This window comes from Danio rerio, chromosome 11 (genome assembly GCF_052040795.2).
Source record: "Danio rerio strain M-AB ecotype USA chromosome 11, GRCz13ab, whole genome shotgun sequence".
Classification (NCBI taxonomy): domain Eukaryota; kingdom Metazoa; phylum Chordata; class Actinopteri; order Cypriniformes; family Danionidae; genus Danio; species Danio rerio.
In genome coordinates, this window is record NC_141031.1 from 17,567,501 (window position 1) to 17,583,912 (window position 16,412).

Below are 16,412 nucleotides of genomic sequence, written 5' to 3' on the forward strand. Positions count from 1 at the left end.
ACATACACTCTGCACTCTGACTACATTAAAGTCGTTGATAAGCCGTGGTGGGCATTTCTCTCTGTTTCATGCTGAACACAGTCGACCAATCACAACAAACTGGGTCATCGGATCAATCAGTACAGATTAGCATCGCACCAGAGAGGGGTTTAGCAACAAATTAATTACTGAACAAATCATATGGAAGCCGTTGGCTTAATTAGGTAAAAATAAATACATAAGACAATGAAAGTGTTTTTAACCTTGCAGGCAAATCAGATTGTTGTTGGAGACCTCCAAAAACCAACATATGACCTTTCAATGCATAATAGAATATCTTTAATTAAAATAAACTTTTCAGATCATGGTGATGTTTTAACTGACTAAAATTATGATTGCGGACTCCATAATTTTGGTTTGTTCAGTCCTAACATGGGAGGATTGTCACAAAAGATCCAATTGCCGGAAAACAACCGAACTTCCCATCACTACTGTGCATCTAACCTCAGATGCAGCCTTGGACACATATTGTACTGGGGCTGCTATCTTGCTCTTCCTGAGAAACCTTCATCTTTGGGTAAGCCACCATTTTGGGGTCCCTACATATCCACACACAATGAACACTCAGCAATTGTGGGATTTGGCACAGAAAGCCTTCATCAAACAAAAGATGACTTCAGAAAAGAGTGCCAACATCATTGCTGTTTATGACTTATGTTTATGACCCTCATAGCACGTGAGGGTGCCAAATGCCCAGACAATGCTAATCTACCACCCAGGGAGTGGAATGTGCCAACTTCCAACAGACAACAAAACTAGCATGCTGATACCAGTCCTAAACAGTAGAACAGCCAAATATGAACAAGCTTGTGGAGAATCCAGTAGTACCTCTAAGGAAAAACACTCCCACGTGATAATGCTGACCACATTGTCTGGTCTCAGACATTTAGGATTGGCTTAAAGGGTTACACCATAGGAGAAACCATCACAGATAACAGAAAGCCAATTCATTTATTTTCACCAATACTTTGTCCGCAGATGTTCTGGGGACCCTTTACCAAGTTTGTGCACAATGTAATCAATCAAAAATGGTGCTTTACAAGCCTTTTAATAGGAAACCTAATTAATTGCCTCACAAGACACTTTTCATGACTCCTGGGTCATATGGCGGCCTTGTGCTCCATGTGGCTTTACAGCCTGTTGGAAGTACACTTTTGTAAAGACAAAGGAACTCTGGAATGCATATGAATGATATACAATTACATAAAGTTTGTTATTAGGCAGAGGTATTTTTAAATCAGCCCTAGCTTTCCTTGTATACTACATGTATTTATTGCAACCAAGTTGATCAATGTGTTTTTAACCCTTAGGTCTTGAAGACCGCGCATACGCAGTTTAAAGCATCTTCTGATAATGCCAAAAAGAACTTAAATTACACTTTCAGTTTTGATTGTACAGATCAGAGAAATACATCAACCCAATCTGTTGTGTGTGTTATTGACTGTTTATTCGAAACGTTTCTACTTTTAAATGCTGCGAGTACATGTTGAAAACAAATATTTTTTGATAATCAGTATGAAACCGACACTATAGGCCCTATCATAAACACTCGGCGCAAGGCGCGACGCAATTTTTGTTTGCTAGTTTTAGCTTGGTGCAACAGTCGTTTTGACGTTTTCCGCCACGCTTTTTAAATGGCAAATGCATTTGCGATCATATGTGCTCCCATAGGCATTGTGGTCTAAAAAGGAAGATGTTCTGAGGTGCATTGCTGGCGCGTTGCTATTTTGGGAAAACTATAATAGATTTTTCAATAGACCAAAACAAAGCCGGTCTAACATTTAATGCAGAGCGCGTTAGTAATGCGCCTCGCTTACACACTGCTTAAATCACACAAGATATAGAGCAATATGCAAATATCTTTATTAATGAAAAATAATTTACATATTAAGGATATATATATAGGATATTCAGAATATAAATATAAAGGATTAAAATATTACAACACTTTTTTCTAGCCTACATAAAATTTTAAAACCACTGCCTTCATGCCTTCATCTCGAGAGGCTTTTTCAGTTTATTCATAAAAACTAGATTTTGTATAATGTTATCATTATTAGTAGTATTATTTATTATATCCATGTTTATATTTGGTTTATTAAAAACAAGCTTAGATTTGCCCACCTGTCAGGTTTCAGACCATATGGGGCACAGCATGTGTATTTAGATATAACTTAGGTATTTGAGCACACTTCGTTTTTGTTGTTCATTTATTCGTTTGCTGGAAATTAGAACTGAATTTAGAAATCGTTTGTTAAGCGCAAAGATGTGTTTCAAAACTAAATTAATTATTTATGGGATAATTGATGTTTGTGCGTACAAGGTTTCCCTATCCACAAGAGCGAAAGTAGATTCTCATGCTGCAGACGCTATACTTTAACTGTTTTCTTGCTAGTGAAATACTCAGTTTTTCCACTTCCACTTACTTTACATCATGTAAATAGCAAATGCACTTATGGCGGGACGCAACTTGCTCAAAGGGAATGGGAGATGCGACTCTGATTGGTTTATCCTCAAAACACACCTATAACTCATTAAAGGTGCAGTAGGTGACTGTCTTCAGAAACATTTTTTGTTGTGCTGGTTGAAAGTCTCTTCACAGTCTAATAGTAACGATTAAAGTAAGTGATCTAAATGTATTTATATGTATTTTTATATTCTGGGTAAGGCATAAAACTAAAAATGTTCATCCAATCAAATAGAGTCGGACCAACACCTCTCATAATTCCCATAAGTATCTTAAACTGTCAGTCAACAAATGCAGACTTGGGCTTTTGCCTACCGCGCGTGCACACCTAGATGAGCGACACGTGCAAGCGAGACTGTCAGTTGCGGCAAAATCAAATGCTGAATTGAAACTTTAAACTCCTGAATCAGTATTGGAGTTACTTTTGCACGCTGGAGGAAGGACGACACCACACCATGGCAGAAGTAATTCTGTTAGAGGGGTAATGTTATGTTTTAAAACTATATTAATCACACAGAGCTGATGTAGAATGTATTGTGCTATGAATGGGTTCTATGCAAAGACGTGTTGTTCAGCTACTGAAATCTCCAGGTGGAGGCTAGATGTGACTATTTTTAGTTTTATAAGGGAGCTTTTACAGCATCGATGATGTAGAATTATATTCAGCTTAACAACAAAACATCAGTAAATAACGCTATTCCGCCTAACCTGCTTGCTGAGCTGAAGTTGCTTTTATATTCACATTGGTTTATTTCTGAACAATGACAGCCTGTGTCCTGCTCCCGATATTGTTCACCGCTACTCTGAATATTCAGTCTAAAATAGCATGTATATGTGGCTTAGTAAGAAGTGAAATTCCTGCACGCCGCCCAGTCAACCACTACATACATTTCTAACTGGCGAATTAACTGGGTTGTCTGCTGTTGTCGCGGTGTGATTTCAAGAGGCATGGCTTTGAAACACAGTCCTTTCCCTGGCATCCAAAGCAAATATGATATCCGATTAGCATTTTCCCATATCACCTATAACACCTTTAAGAAAATAAGCTCAACCCTTTAAGATCATGGGCTACGGCGCAAAGCGGATTTTTCCGTCCTTATATTAGCAAAGGTGGATTCTGACATGCCCCGAAAGCGTTTATGCTGTGCGCTTTGCACTTTGCACATGGACCACTAAAATAGAGCCCTATGTCTACTTTCTACTGAAGACATTATTTTTAATGCAACCACATGCGATGGGCATAACATGTAAATAATGGGCAGAAATAACAGGGAAACCTCCACATATACGTTAGAGATATACATGAGACAAACTCATTTTGAAAACAAATGTTGTCTCACTAAGTAATCCATAGAATTCTCAATGCAGAACGCACATCTCGCCAGCTCTTCTCGTGTCTGCTATTAATACAAACGATGACGATAGCTGCCTGATAGCTAGGTTGTATCAGTTTCATTCTCAGGAACAAGTTGAAATTATGACTCATTTTTCCTCAATGGACCACCGTGATCTGATGCTGCTTTATTCAGAATGTGACGCATGTAATACGTGTTATTTTTTTTACCGTAGTTGAATCAGTCAAAAATTTGGAAAGAGTTAACCAGGGCTGCAATTTTTGGGGCAAAAATATATAACTTAAAATATCTTAAAATTTTATTTTGAGTTAAAGCAATTGTTTTTAAAGTTTAAAATATTATTTATTCTTGTGTTTAAAGCTTTAGTCATTACGCTACTTCAGTGTCAGAGTCGATCAAAAACTATAATTAAATGCGGGAATAATGCACAAGAAAGTTTTTAGTACAACAGTTTTGCAAACATATTTTACCATTTCAAATCTATATTGTGCATGCTGTATACAGCGCTCAGAATAATTGAGTACACTCCATTTTGAAAATCAGTATTTTTATCCATTTCTCAGAGAATATAGGCAACGTATTTTTGGTGCATTTAAACAAAACAGATTGGTTAAGCATTTATTAAAATAATATTTTAGTCACCAAACATATATAGAAATTGAAAGATAATACAAATAAATTCAAGCAAAATATTGCAAAAATAATTACAACCTACAAAATTAACAATTTTTTTTCTATTTTGTTCATCTCTTGATTTTTTCTCTTTTTTTGAAATTAATCTTTTAACATATAAATTTGGGTATACTAATTTTCGACTATTTTCTTAAGTTATTGTGTTTGATGAGCTCCAGATTTGACTTCAGTAGTGACTAATGTATATGCACAAATATAATACAATAAGAGCAAGTAATACAATAAGCAATTAGTTTGGGCTAGCTTTTGCAGCTGGACATTGCTTTACAATGCCCTTGATAGGTGAACATTAGCCAGTGGGGGAATGTCTTTTTCTCCAGCTGTAAATTATTCATGAGTATTCAATTCAATTATTCAATAAGTAGCTGAAATAAGCACAAATGTCAGGGCATGTCAAAACATCTTAGGGGCCCCAATATCACCTCAGACCCTTTACCCTTATAGCAGATGAAACCTTCTGTACGTGTCTGAAATGTATGATGTCTGTTATAAAAAAAAAAAAAGTGGCATTTGCAAAACATTATTGTAAATGAAAACTAGTAGTACAAACAGTATTTGTCTTGTAACATTTAGTACAATTTAGTAAAAAACTTACAAGATATTTCACCATGTGAAATTAAAAAGAAGTCTGTTAACAATTTACCCCGAGTCTAATGGTAAAGAAGGTGCGAACTGATGTAATTTGGTCAATGTCAGGTCTAGATCAAACATTAAGTTTTGTTTCGGTACTTCAAACCACAGCAGTAATTCAGCCTGTCATGTCATCTGGCAGCATTACATCAAGTTTGCGCATATGCTAAATGACAACAGTTTTGACTAGCAACATGAAATCCATAACTTTTGGTCTACATGGTCTGAAGATGATCCACGTCAAGTTTGAACACAATCAAAATGGCAGATTATGGCATAATTGGTATCTGTGTTGTCGGCATGAACCAAAAAATAATTTGAGACCAATTTCATCAAAATAAGCATATGCAATCAAAAGTTATTACCAAATTTGTAAGTTTCATTAATAATGGTTAATGAATGTCTTATAACTCTTGACCCATAGGTGGCCCTATCACCAAATTTTCATGGTGTGGTCAGTGTGAGGCGACAATGACAGACCTAAAATGTGGTGGCATTATCTTTAACTATCGCAGAGATACAGCCTCAGGTTTAGTTGGGAATCATACCATTACATTTGTCAGTGCAGTAATGAAAAACCGTTACACCTATCGACACAAATTCCATAACTGTTGGTCAGCAAAGTCTGAAGATGATCGGAATCAAATTTGGTGCAAATCAGCCAAACTATGTAAGAGAAGTAAGAAAAAGTAGGTTTTTGAATTAAGGCTAGATGGCGGACAAGAAGTTCTGTTAATTAAGGCATTACTGGTATCAAAATTTGCAGAAAAACCCAAGGAATGTATCAAGACAAATATCATAACAATGAGCAAAATTATTCAAAGGTTATTAGCATTTTTAGAAATATTGTTATAATGTTTGGCCAAAAGGTAGCGTTGCCACGAAACATTTTGAGAACCTTCAGCAAACAGTCCCGAAGACACATACCAACTTCCATAATTTGCAAGTGCATCCATAAAATATAGCAATTTGACAATTCAAAATGGCAGATGGCCAAAAAGACTGCCTTGGAAAAATTTTGGACAAAGGGTTGAGAAGTAATAAGCAAAAAAAGTCAATTTTGTATCTCTGAACCACTCGTGGGCAGTGTGGCAAAAGACAGCAGCTCATTTTAGGGCATGGATGTAATAATACACAAGTTTGGTGTAAATACGTCAATGCACCACAGAGATAACACCATAAATATAGTTTTGCAAGCTCTACGCTAAATTTGTTTGCAAGTTAAACAAAAACAGTAAGACTAAACTTGAATTCCATAAATTCAAATGCAGATCATGTGATTTCATTTTGATGGAATTCAAATTAAATTGGAAAAATACGAGTTTATTTAAATAGGTTTTTCAAAAAATTTGAAATAACGGAAAAAATTCATGACGAAAAATGACATCATATGGTGCGTTTGAATCGGCTTTTTGATTGTAGCACATTTGGTTTAAAAGTAATAAAGATAAACACAAAAGAAAATTTTTAACAAGTAGTGGGGCTAGAGATTTTAAATGTCCAAATTTGTTGTGGTTGAAGATCAGACTGTCCTCAACACAGTGTGCCAAAGTTTGCGCAAATGCCGCAAACAGTTCATAGGGGTGCCATAGACTACCAGAGCGGAAGAAGAAAAAGAAGTGGAAGAAGCCAGAGGAATAATAATAAGAACCGGAACGAATACAATAGGTGCCCACACCTTTGGTGCTTGATCCCGAACTAATTGTTTCATAAGGCCTGTTTTTCACTGGTATTTTACACTCAAAGAATTTACAAGAGAACACAGAAACAACAGTGTTCGGAGCTCATGGTATGCCATTTCCAATTAATGTTTTTACACATTTTCATTTAATAGAAATTTTAAGAACCCACAAAACTATGAAGCACAAACTATGATGGTGCTGGTAAAAGGAATAATATTAAATAATATTGGATTAATCTGAGTGTATCTCATAATGAACAAAATACGTTATGGAAATATTTAAAATATTCATGGATACTGTACCTTTTCACTGCTTTCTGTGCCAGCATACGGTTCCCAGCCAAGAATGTCAGGCTGCCTATGATAGCCAGATACTTAAGGGTCTGAAACATGTTCAAGTGAGTCCAGTATACATACATCAGGCCCAACATCGCTGCAAGTGAATAAAAATAAAGTAAGTAACTATATAAAGCAAGACATTTATTTATTGGTTCCTTTCTGAAGCATCTTACATTGTATATGAAGTAAAACAGGTGTAGATAAGTAATGAGGGGTTGTGAAAAAACAATGCAAATTATATTCGTCTGCATACTTTAATCAAATTATGCATTTTGTACAATCTGTAAGAATGCAATAAATAACTGAAGGAGTTACAATAGTCCAGAGGTGTCCAAACTCAGTCCTGGAGGGCCGGTGTCCTGGAGAGTTTAGCTCCAACCCTAATCAAACACACTTGAACCAGCTAATCAAGCTCTTATTTGATATACTAGAAATGTCCTGTGTTGAAGCAAGTTGGAGCTAAACTCAGCAGGACACCAGCCCTCAAGGACCGAGTTTGGACACCCCTGCAATCGTCATGAGGCTAGACAATGCATATAATTGAGTTCTAAAAACGGACACAAAAAGTGTGTGCAAAGTTGCTTGATGTTTAGACCCACAAAAATGTGATGGAATAATTAAAGCTACAAGCAGCACTAAAAAGGCCCTCACACCCAGGCTCACCACTGCCCAGAAAACAGTGGTCTTTATAAGGATACATAGATCATCCACGTAGATGCTGCAGAACATATTTGGTGCAATGATTTCCACAATGCTATTTATTTTAATACTTTAGAGTGACCGAGAGTATACTTCCTTGACGAACTCTGAGTTCTAGTTGGTGAGTATTTGACAGGGAATTTCCCAATTGGATTCTGTTTCTAAGTTTCTTCTAAGTTTCTTCTCTGTGTCTAAGTTTCTTCTAGTGAGAAAGTTTGAAATGAAGGTAGGAAGACTTCCTCTAAATCCCATTTGGTGAAGATCTTTAAAAAAATCCAAATCTCCATGTTGTATCATATGCTTTTTTTTTAAATTAAAGAAAACAGCAATAACATGTTCTTTTCTGATGAATCCATCTCTGACATAAGTTTCCAGTCGGATTAACTGATCTAGTGTACTATTTCCACGTCTATATCCACACTGGTAGTCAGTGAGTTGATTATTTGTTTCCAGTGTCCAGACAATAAGGTTGTTATTCATTCTTTCCATCTTTTTACATAAACAACTGGTTAAGGCAATTGTCCTCCAGAGGGTCGTAGTATATTTGGTTCGCATATACTAATCGTATTAAAACCTTTAAAAGTTAAGGCATCATTTGGAGATAAGTGGGTTTCCTGAATACAATAGGCAAGTGGGTTAAAAATGTTGGTTTTTAGTCCCCGACAATTCCACTGTATTAAGTGATTGTTTATTCTCAAGTGGGAAATATAGGTACAGGTTCTTTATTTTTACATTTAGGTGAGAGACTATGACTACGACTGGTCGTTGTCTCCGTCATTTCAATATCTTTAGGATTGTCATTTTTGTGAGTTCGACATTTATCTTGATTTGGTTGTTGATTTGTTGAACTTGGAGCTTTTTTTTTTTTTTTTACCTTTGATTCTTTCTGTTCTAGGTATATGTCTGGAATTGGTCCAGTTTGAATGAGTTCATTTTTAGTTTTTTGGGAAGTTGAATTTTTGGTGTTGCTTATGGTTTGTTTGTCCTTAAATAACCAAGTTAGGTCCGTCTGACAACTTGAGTTTTTGGTGTGACTACAACAGAATAGGGCTTTTTCAGACTGAAGGCAGGGCTTTACGTGCTTCAGGATAGCTAATCTTCCTTGTGTGTTTTATTTTTTGTATTTCTTTCTCTTTATGCCAAATGGGACAATTATTTGATGAGGTTGCATGATCTCCAAGGCAGTTTTTAAATTTAGGAGGTTTTGTGCAGTTCATTCCATGATCATCCTCACCACAATTTTGACATGTTGTCTTATTTTTGCACCCTGCAGATCCATGACCAAATTTCTGGCATTTAAAACATCTCAGTGGATTTGGTATGAATACATCTACAGCAACACTTAAATATCCCTGTTTGATTTTCTCTGGTGGTTGTGGTCCGTTGAAGGTCAGAATGTATGTTCCTGTTTTAATTATCTGTCCATCCTTTTTGATGATTATTCTTTTTACGTCAATTACACCTATTGGTTTTAATTTTGAAGCGATTTCAATTTCGTCCATATCTTGTAGTTCTATGGTGCGGATAACACCTTTGCTGTTGTTCAAGGTAGAATGAGCGAATGCTTTTATCGTAATTCCAGCCAAAGTTGTTGCTTGTAGTAAATTTTCTGAGTTAGCTTTCTTAGCACATTCCACCAAAATTTGTCCAGATCGCAGCTTTTAAATGTCTTTTACTGTTCCTGCAATTCCTGTAATTCCTTTGTGGATCGCAAAAGTTTGGTCAGGGGCATGTCTTCAGTCAGTAATTCTAGTATAATAAATCTTTGCCAGTTTTTATTTTCAGATGAGAAAATAAATTCAGTTCTTAGTTTAGTCTCCAAGTCTTGTTCCAATATCCGTTTTTTAGTGTTTTGATTTTTTGCCATATTGATTAGATATTTGTTCATCATCTCTGCTCCTCACTCACCTCGAAGTCCTACAAGGGGATGTACAGAGCCACGAACATCCACTGGATGTACATCAAGGATACAGTGATGATTTACTTGAGCATATAAACACAGGGTCTATAATACTCAATTGACCCTATAACAGCGCCTTCCAGGAGAAAGGCAAGTCCTGACAAGCCAAATGATTGGAATGGGCCTTTCCAACCTCTCGTCTGGTTGAAGTATGAGCCAAAGTGATGTGTTGGATAAATAATGGCGGCAGCAAATCAAAATCCTCAATCCCCAGGATCTCTTCTTCCACCAACACGAGTCGCAACTCAAGGCCAACAAGTTGCCCCATTTGTCGCCTCTTACAAACAGCAAGGGGGTGACATCAGTTATCAAGATTAAAAGATCCAGGATCTGCCAAATCATCTTGGATCATTTAAGCAAAGTGCAAATAACTGAACCCTGACTGCAGAAGAAGAGGTTACAGGTACTTTAACGGTGTGCCTGCAGTCCCGACTTTTCTCTAATAAAGGATGTGTAGTGCACTTTGAAGCACAAATTGGACAACGAAGACCCTTTACTGTTGCCCACTTTGTTTGCAGGAATATTTACACCTGAAGCACTTAAGTCCTTGATGTCTTTGACCCTTAAACGTCTTTTAAGTGTTGTGAAAAAAATGGCAACATTACAAAGTGGCAAATGCATTACTGTTTCAATTTTTTTTTAAATGTGTTGGAAAAACCAAAATTGGAATGCATGTTTATTTAAAATAATAAAAATTCATAAGTAACACATCAAATATGCTGTTTTATGCTGTTAAAAGACAATAAATTTGAGTATTTTTTAATATTCTTTATATTTTAGTTTTCCATGCTGTCCTAACTTTTTCTGATTTGGGGTTATATACACAGTTGAAGTCAGAATTATTAGCCCCCCTGAATTATTAGCCCCCGTTTATTTTTTCCCCAATTTCTGTTTAACAGAGAGAAGATTTTTTTTCAACACATTTCTAAACAAAATAGTTTTAATAATTTCTCTCTAATAACTGATTTATTTTATCTTTGCCATGATGACAGTAAATAATATTTCATCAAAAATATTTTTCAAGACACTTTACAGCTTAAAGTGACATTTAAAGGCTTAACCAGGTTAATTAGGTTAACTAGGCAAGTCAGAGTAATTAGGCAAGTAAGAATGTAACAATTATACATTTTGGTTTTAAGATTATAGTCTGAGTAATAATCACGGTTAAAAATAGCATTTGTCTAATGCAAGGCTTGAAATTTACTTTTTTACTTAGTAGCACCGATGCTCCCCACTTCAAAAATATTAGGAGCACCATAAAATTTTTTGAAGGACCCACCAAAAATGAATGAGCACCACTGCAAATTGTACATTAACAGATATATTGTATTTGAAAACAACATCAATTAGGACTAACAAAAACCAAAAAAAGAACTAACTACTTTTGTTATAACTTATTGACATTTGTGCAATAATTGCAAAATTAATGTCTAATAATTATAAAATATTATGATGACGATGATGACAATACTACTAACAATGAATAACCTTATCATGCTGCCTTGAATGTGCTTGAACGCGAGTTATATGCAATAAAAAGTCCAACTGTTAAATTATGACATATAAATCTATGGTTTACATCAAACAAAAATTAAGCTTTGCAGTAATAAATATACATTTTGCACTATTGCTTTTATACACATGACAATATAATGACTAGAGAGAACGGACAAAAGAAAGAAAGAAAATCTCACTTCTGCCATTATTTAAAGGTTTTGGTTTCGGTTTGGTCATTGTAAAGGCTCAGTCTAGTTATGCACTGATTTACATTTTTTTGTGTTTGTGGAAAAAAGCAGTCGAGTCAGCCGACCCAATGAGTGGCGCAAAGCAGCATTCTCGCGACGACCACCTGTGCAATACTGTTATTTGACATGAGCTGAAGTTTCAATTTAAACTTAGTAAAGTCAACCTTCTTTGGCAAAGATCTACACTGTTAGATTTTACATTTAGCGTCTATTTGTGCTGAACCCAGTGAATGCAACGCATCGAGATTCGCCAATTAAGCAGCTGATCCACTATGAGTCTTTCAGCACTCTCTCCGAAAACACTGGATTTATCTCGGCTGGCAAATTATTTGTAACTTTAAATGGGGTTGCAAACTTATGTATTTTTCATAGCTTTTTCCTCAAACTTCAGCCATTTGGAGTTACCGCGATCACAAAAGCCCCCATCTAAACTAGTGCGCCTGAAAAGTGCGAGCGCGTTGCGTCGCGTCCCTCCATTAGAAATAATGAACTTGCACAAGCTTGCCTTAGATAATAGCCTCAGCCATAGTTAATCCAATGTGTGTGAATATTAGTTTCGGTGTACAAACTAGGGCACAGCTGGTATAACTTTGTTTAGTTGCCGCAATTTCGATTCGTGCAGAAACATGGTGTTGAGAAGCCTTGATGAATAATTAACCGTGACTAATTAAAGCACGATTAATAGTGAAACTGGTTAATCGCTGCATCCCTATAAGTTATTGTAAAAGGATGATTTGTTCTGCATACTATCGAAAAAATAAATAGCTTAAAGGGGCTAATAATTTTGACTTTAAAATTGTTTAAAAATAAAAACTGTTTTTATTCTAGTCAAAATAAAACAAATAAGACTTTCTCCAGAAGAAAAAATATTATCCGACATACAGTGAAAATTTCCTTTTCAAAGGGGGGCTTTTTAGCTTACCCAATTCACCTGTAGCATGTCTTTGGACTGTGGGAGGAAACCGGAGCACCCAGAGGGAAACCACGCAAACGAAGGGAGAACATGCAAACTCCTCACAGAAATGCCAACTGAGCCGAGGTTCGAACCAGCGACCTTCTTGCTTCGAGGCGAGCGTGCTACCCGCTCTGCCACTGCATCGTCCTTTATATAAAACACTTAGCAGACTGTAATTTTTTTCTGCCTAAGTGATTGATGATCCTGTGAGCTGTGTAAGTAAGATGTTTATTTCCCGGACAGAGTGGCCCATGTGACAATCTGCCCATCGGTTCTTTTCTTTATTGACATTGGGCTGATCCAATCACAAACTTCCGTTTTGGGCTCTGTGTAAGCGTGCAACATAGGTGTATATTTGTCAAAATAGTTGAGAGTCACGCCTGCTTCTCACGTGCGGGAGAGCAGAAGCGGCGAGCAGGCAATGCACTTGCTTTTGCGTCTGCACTTTGCAGCGTGCAGCGGGGCACAGATCAATATATTTCTGTCATTCTATCTAGTTACTTATTTGTCCATATAAATATAGGTGTGTCATTCATGTATTTTCAGATGCACTCGGTCAGAAGACAAATCGCATGAGATATCATGACATTGTGTTTTTGATTTTCAGCATGATGTAGGCTTATAGTGACAATAATATTTATACAATATGGTTATAATGATATTTATACATGACCAAACTAGTGTGCAACTTAAGCAACTTTTTTTTACATTTAGTTTTGTAGTTCGGGCCCAAACAAATATTTCTTGCATTTTTCAATCGTTTAAGGTTTTTTTGATTGACAATGTAAAATCTTTTAGCTACGTTTGATATTTCATTGTTGAGTTTAACATTTATTTAAGGGTCTCTGATACATTGCTTTTATTATTTATCTTTATTTTATTAATCAACATTAACTGTGTGCTTTAACAGGCAGTTTTTGTTAATTTCATTATTTATTAGGCTCCCTCAAAACACACAGGCACACACAAGATGGACTTCCATTGTGTATTATAATTTTATTATAATAATAGATATAAAAAAGTTTTTAATGTCAACTCTCGTTATTTCCTATAAATGGCTTTTGTGCTTTTATAGAATGGGAGTTAGTAAACATTTTCAAGGGCATGCATAGATAGGGAGCATTTTGATTGATGTAGTAGGCCGCTCTGGACCATTACGCCAGAGCCGATTTTGTGTCCCAGTCCAGCCCTGCAATGAGTACACTTAGAATCCAACATGGAAATAATTTTTTTCTTTATTGGTATTGGTTGTTTTGAAATTTTATTGCCTGTGTTTTTATTTCTGTAATAAATATGGCTGTCAAGCTAGGATCTTGATAGTTTTTTTGTGGGTATGTTGTTTACATAGAAAGAAAATCTGTGTTAGAAGTTGAACAAAAATTCTAATAAACAATTGTATTTTGAATTTAAATACTTTTTGTCTTGCGTTTGCATTAATTTTACATTTGAATAGCCAAAATTATTTTGTTAAGTTTCAGTCTTTTTAATGAGATTAAATAGCAAGGATATTTTCACAGTATATCTGATAATATTTTTTTCCTCTGGAGAAAGTCCATTTCGGCTAGAATAAAAGCAGTTATTAAAGAGCCCATATTATGGGTTTTTGAAAATTCCCCTCCATGTAGTGTGTAACACAGCTCTAAGTGAAGTGAAGTATCCAGCTAAGGCTTAAATCTGTTAGTGTACAGTGTTTAAAACGGTTGATTCATCTATAAAAGAGTCGACTCATAGTGCTTCAAACGAGTCTCCTTGATACCGATTCATTAGGTGTTTCGCCATGACGTACGAACGAAACCAAGTTATTCACGTGCACGCGCAAACCCGGGAGATTTCAAACCTGAGGCCCCGCCCTCTGACGCAGAAACCCAGGCACACACACACACACACACACCCACAAACACACACACACAAACATGCCGGTCGATTGAAGTCACACTGCAGATGGATATATTGAGTCTCTACCCAAAGATGAAACCTCAGCATTATAGCCAAGCAGTTGGAAACTACTGGAAACTTCTGGAAACTACATGCTACAAAGAATACTTCATCAGCGTTTGTTAAAGGAAGGATCAGTAAAGAGTAACTTACTGCTGGACGTCAGGATGGATTTTTCTTCCTCCATTTCTCAAGTGTAAGTACGTGCGATTAAAGTTGCCTCGTTGACTCTAGCTTGCAAATGTATTTAGTTGTGATTTGTTACTTGTAACCGCGTGTACTGTATCAGGTTAACTGGCTATATTCTCTTATCGTGTGCAAAGTCACGTTAAAAACGCGACGCGTGCTACTTTGTTAACGGAGCTCCGTGGACGAGGAGTTGTGTGTGTGTGTGCGGGCGCTGTCGTCCGGAGGTGTGTTTGTGTGTGTGTGTGTGTGTGTGTGTGCGCGCGCGCGTTGTCGTCCGGAGCAGGGTTAAGTGCGTGTGTGTGTGTGTGCAATATGTGTGTGTGTGTGTGTGTGTGTCTGTGAAAAGAGCAGAGTGAGAAGCTAGGAGATCTCCTCAACTGTTTTTGGAGTTTTTGTTTAATAAAATAGTTTGTCGTCTGTATTTTCAAGTCCATAGTCTGTATTTACATTGACCCACTGGCAGCTAAAATCCACGCCTACACTATCGAGCGTGTATGAACTGTGATTACTTTTATATTGCTGATTAGCTGTTGTGCATTTCACTCTCTGACTGAAGGCAGTCGACCAATCGCGACAGACTGTCATTGGTCCAATCAGCGCAGATTAGCTTTGCGCTAAGGAGGGGTTTGGGAACAAATGAATCACTGGACGATTCATACAGGAGTCACTGGGATAATTAGGTAAAAATAAATGCAGATTATAAGACTATGAGAGTGTTTTTTGACCTTGCATGCATATTAAACTGTTGTTGGAGACCCTTACAACCAAGATATGACCCTATTTCATCTATAATATGGGCTCTTTAATTTAAAAAAAAAACATTTTTGGGACAAAATTATTAGCCCCTTTAAGCTAATTTTTTTCCTGATGGTCTACAGAACAAACCATCGTTATACAATAACTTGCCTAATTACCCTAACCTAGTTCACCTTATTAACCTTGTTAAGCCTTTAATTGTCACTTTAAGCTGCATAGAAGTGTCTTGAAAAATATAAAGTAAAATATTATTTACTGTCATCATGGCAATGATTAAACAGAAATCGGGGAAAAAAATAAACAGGGATGCTAATAATTCAGGGGGGCAAATAATTCTGACTTCAAGTGTGTGTGTGTGTATATATATATATATATATATATAAACCCGACATTTCAGTTTCATTATCCTACCCCTGTACATACAAATACACACACACACACACACACACACACACACACACACACACACACACACACACACACACACACACACACACACACACACACACACACACACACACACACACACACACGCAGAGTTTAAAAGTCAGTTAACTTACTTGCATGGCCTATGTGAAAAAGAATAGTGCTGGGTGACAGTGTGAAGTTTGAGATGTTTGCTCCTAGTTTAAACCACTGAACAGAAAATTGAAAATCAGCATGACAGATGAAACAACACATTAACTGTTTTAATATATTATTTTGCACAGTTAACTATCAATTTATAAATGCCATTATAATGTGTCTAAATGCCCTTACCAGTATAAGGAGCAGAAGAAACGGAGAAAGGACCAAGGCAGTAAAAGTGTTAGATACAACTGTGGGTGGCTTCTTTTCTGGTTCTCTAAACAGATGCTGTAGAAACAAAAGAAGTTTTAATGAAAAAACAAATGTTGTTTGAAGTGCATTTATAACAAATGGGTTATTTTTTGTTTTTCTCCTGTTATGCTCAACAAAAAAAACAAAAAA

At 36.3% G+C, this 16,412-nt stretch overlaps 1 protein-coding gene across 2 annotated transcripts in view; it reads right to left on the bottom strand.

The window, feature by feature from the left end:
- The window catches only part of rpn2 (ribophorin II), a 107,317-nt gene that overhangs the window by 21,953 nt on the left and 68,952 nt on the right, over positions 1-16,412 (bottom strand). For both annotated transcript variants that reach the window (NM_212748.1, XM_087271888.1), the window contains 3 exon segments: positions 7,169-7,298; positions 16,004-16,079; positions 16,203-16,298. In NM_212748.1, coding sequence (NP_997913.1) covers positions 7,169-7,298; positions 16,004-16,079; positions 16,203-16,298 — 302 coding nt within the window.